The sequence below is a fragment of the Oncorhynchus tshawytscha genome, unplaced genomic scaffold, assembly GCF_018296145.1.
Source record: "Oncorhynchus tshawytscha isolate Ot180627B unplaced genomic scaffold, Otsh_v2.0 Un_contig_2029_pilon_pilon, whole genome shotgun sequence".
Classification (NCBI taxonomy): domain Eukaryota; kingdom Metazoa; phylum Chordata; class Actinopteri; order Salmoniformes; family Salmonidae; genus Oncorhynchus; species Oncorhynchus tshawytscha.
Window position 1 is genome coordinate 1 of NW_024605126.1, and position 4,195 is coordinate 4,195.

The 4,195-nt window shown below is 44.1% G+C and overlaps 1 protein-coding gene across 1 annotated transcript; it reads left to right on the plus strand.

Annotated features, from left to right (window-relative positions):
- Positions 1-1,552: 1,552 nt before the first annotated feature.
- Positions 1,553-2,780, plus strand: LOC112249655 (kallikrein-8-like). The gene has a single exon (XM_024419440.2). It carries the CDS (start codon positions 1,564-1,566, stop codon positions 2,419-2,421), a length of 858 nt encoding a protein of 285 aa, XP_024275208.1. The 5' UTR covers positions 1,553-1,563; the 3' UTR covers positions 2,422-2,780.
- The last annotated feature ends 1,415 nt before the right edge of the window (positions 2,781-4,195 follow it).

Genomic DNA, 4,195 nt, shown 5'->3' on the forward strand with positions numbered 1-4,195 from the left:
GCTTGTGCTCAGTTCCGACAATGCAGTAATAACCAACGAGTAATCTAACCTAACAATTCCACAACTACTACCTTATACACACAAGTGTAAGGGGATAAGAATATGTACATAAAGATATATGAATGAGTGATGGTACAGAACGGCATAGGCAAGATGCAGTAGATGGTATCGAGTACAGTATATACATATGAGATGGGTATGTAAACAAAGTGGCATAGTTTAAAGTGGCTAGTGATACATGTATTACATAAGGATGAAGTAGATGATATAGAGTACAGTATATACATATACATATGAGATGAATAATGTAGGGTATGTAAACATTATATTAGGTAGCATTGTTTAAAGTGGCTAGTGATATATTTTACATCATTTCCCATCAATTCCCATTATTAAAGTGGCTGGAGTTGAGTCAGTGTGTTGGCAGCAGCCACTCAATGTTAGTGGTGGCTGTTTAACAGTCTGATGGCCTCGAGATAGAAGCTGTTTTTCAGTCTCTCGGTCCCAGCTTTGATGCACCTGTACTGACCTCGCCTTCTGGATAGCGGGGTGAACAGGCAGTGGCTCGGGTGGTTGTTGTCCTCGATGATCTTTATGACCTTCCTGTGACATCGGGTGCTGTAGGTGTCCTGGAGGGCAGGTAGTTTGCCCCCGGTGATGCGTTGTGCAGACCTCACTACCCTCTGGAGAGCCTTACGGTTGTGGGTGGAGTAGTTGCCGTACCAGGCGGTGATACAGCCCGCCAGGATGCTCTCGATTGTGCATCTGTAGAAGTTTGTGAGTGCTTTTGGTGACAAGCCAAATTTCTATGGCACTGAAGACACCAACTGAATTGAACTTCCCCAGGGGGGAATTGATTAGTCTCAGGCCGTGTACACATTATTCTGTTCTTCTTTTTGTTCTTCCACATACTATATGTCTGGTTATGCATCATGACTAGGTCCCCAAGGTTTTCCTGAGCATTTGTCCTGACTGGGGGGAGCTCTGGGCCCAATTAGTAGGCCTTCACTGGCTATAACTGGCATGTTTTCCCTTTTCATGTCACTCTCATAATTGGATTTAGGGATGCTGTTGAGTATAACTGCAATTATGTTCTTTTACAGGTAGCTTATTATTGAGTTTATTTTGCAATCCCCAGGAAACAAACACACACACACACACACACACACACACACACACACACACACACACACACACACACACACACACACACACACACTAAGGAGTTGGAAGGCAGGGTCAGCTAAGTTGTGGCCCCTTGGAGCAGTTTAGCGGTTACACACACACACACACACACACCTTACAAGCACCCTATCAGAGTTAGAATTTGAAACACCGACCGGGTAACAGGCATGTCTCTCTAACCTCTGGGCTACCTGGACACCCCTTTATGGATTCATTCAAATAATTCAATTTTACATATGTAAAGTCACGGTACCAAAGAATCAGACAATCAAATGAAGTTGACTAGCATGCTGGACACTGGTTGGTGGATATGTTCTGAGATACGGGGCCAGAATATGTTTAAAAACACAGCTGTTTCCTCTGGAAAGTGCAGCGGTCATGAGGACCATGAAGATCCTGAGCGGTGTTCTGATACTCTCCCTGATGTTGGCCGAGACCACGTTGGGCGACATTCAGAAGAGAGTGGTCGGGGGAAACACATGCAGTCCCACTGAAAGGCGATACCATGTCCGTTTGACAGCTAAAACTCCAACGAACGGATTGGAAAAGGTCTGCGGCAGCTCTCTGATCACCAACAGGTGGCTTCTAACCGCCGCTCGCTGTTGGCCTGCTGGACCAGAATGGAAGATGTATGCAGAAGTAGGGGGACATCCAGGCCCTGTGAAACCTCAAGTAGAAATCAAACAGAAGATGATACATAAAGATAAGAAAGGAAAAACCCATGACATCATGCTACTGCAGTTACCAACTCCTGTTCCGGGAGCTATTCCAGGTCCTGGGGTTGATCCAATCCCTCTTGGTGATTGTACACAACTTTTGGCCAAATTTTGGGGGAAGACATCTAAACCAGGAGAGTTCAAAACAGTTCAGATTGCAGGCTATGATGCCACTACACCTGCTGCACCTGACGCTGGGGTACCTGATGCTGAGGAACCTGCTGCTGAGGACCCTGCTGCTGAGGCACCTGATGCTGCCAACACCAAAGTCCTACATTGTGCAGAGCTGGATGTTATGAAATGTGACGCCTCCATGGCAAAGTCCCATCAAGACATCTTCTGTGCACAACGTGCCGGAGTGGAAACCTGTAGAAGTGACTCTGGAGCAGGTGTAGTGTATAAGAACCAGCTCTATGGCGTCTTCATCGCTGAGGACAATGGTGAAGAATGTTCTGCAGCGGCAATCATCATGGATGTCTGCAAGTACAAAGATTGGATAAAGAAGGTAATTGGAAAATAAAGAAGAAAACTGACAGTTTTCATTTGATTAACAGCAAAAGCTGATTATTGTGTCCTAATAAACCATAAAAGAGATCTCAGATTTACTGTCATTGGTCTTGTTATAACTGAGGTGGGTTAATCCAGGATGTTGATAGTGTATATCCCATTGTGGTACTGTATCGTTTAGTACATCCCACTGTAACTGTCTGCCTGGACACACAAAGGCTGGTATTCAATCAAAGGTGTGTCGTTGACATCACACTGGACTATCCACAATATGCCATTTAATTAAAAGCAATTTCACAGATGTTTGCAGATATTGTATTCACAGTAAATGCTGCAAATGTTGTCTCAAACATAAATGACCTTTAAAAGTCATGTGCAGCGTGACTGTTGTCAATGCACCTTGGATTGAATCTCTGTCTTAACCAACACACTGTCTCTGGTCATTCACCAACAACATGCTGTCTCTAGACATTCACCAACAACACACTGTCTCTGGTCATTCACCAACAACATGCTGTCTCTAGACATTCACCAACAACACACTGTCTCTCTGGACATTCACCAACAACACACTGTCTCTGGACATTCACCAACAACACACTGTCTCTGGTCATTCACCAACAACACACTGTCTCTGGACATTCACCAACAACACACTGTCTCTGGACATTCACCAACAACACACTGTCTCTAGACATTCACCAACAACACACTGTCTCTGGTCATTCACCAACAACACACTGTCTCTGGTCATTCACCAACAACACACTGTCTCTGGTCATTCACCAACAACACACTGTCTCTGGTCATTCACCAACAACACACTGTCTCTGGTCATTCACCAACAACACACTGTCTCTGGTCATTCACCAACAACACACTGTCTCTGGTCATTCACCAACAACACACTGTCTCTGGTCATTCACCAACAACACACTGTCTCTGGACATTCACCAACAACACACTGTCTCTGGTCATTCACCAACAACACACTGTCTCTGGACATTCACCAACAACACACTGTCTCTGGACATTCACCAACAACACACTGTCTCTGGTCATTCACCAACAACACACTGTCTCTGGTCATTCACCAACAACACACTGTCTCTGGACATTCACCAACAACACACTGTCTCTGGACACTCACCAACAACACACTGTCTCTGGACATTCACCAACAACACACTGTCTCTGGACACTCACCAACAACACACTGTCTCTGGTCATTCACCAACAACACACTGTCTCTGGAAATTCACCAACAACACATTAACTAGGATACTACTTCAGTAAAATAATGAATGAACTAAACATACATTTTACACTAATAAACCTTTTACTGTTGACGATTAAAATGATTGGTTCTGGAATAAGCGGTTTGTTGTTTGTTCTATGAGATACAAAAATTAGTCCAAAATGGCACCCTATTTCTTATTTACTGCACTACATTTGACCAGGTCCCATATGTGTCTGGTAAAAAGTGTACTATACAGGGAGTGCAATGTTCTGCCAGACTTATAGTACAGCACCGTGACATGTATCTGTAGCTGTGAGTAAAGCATGTCTCCATAGCCTGGCTTCTCTTGAGAGCCATGTCTGCCTTTGGTGGCCTTTCTCAATAGCAATGCTCACTGAGTCTGTACATAGTCAAAGATTTAAGTTTGGGTCAGTCACAATATACAGGTATTCTGGTCTGGTGTTCTGCCACTGTGTAATCTCTCTTTAGGGCCAAATAGCATTCTAGTTTGCTATTTAAAAAAAAAGCTTGCTTAGGGGGACTCTTC

Coding starts and splice junctions, on each gene's coding strand:
- LOC112249655 (XM_024419440.2), top strand. CDS start 1,564: ATGAGGACCATGAAGATCCTGAGCGGTGTTCTGATACTCTCCCTGATG.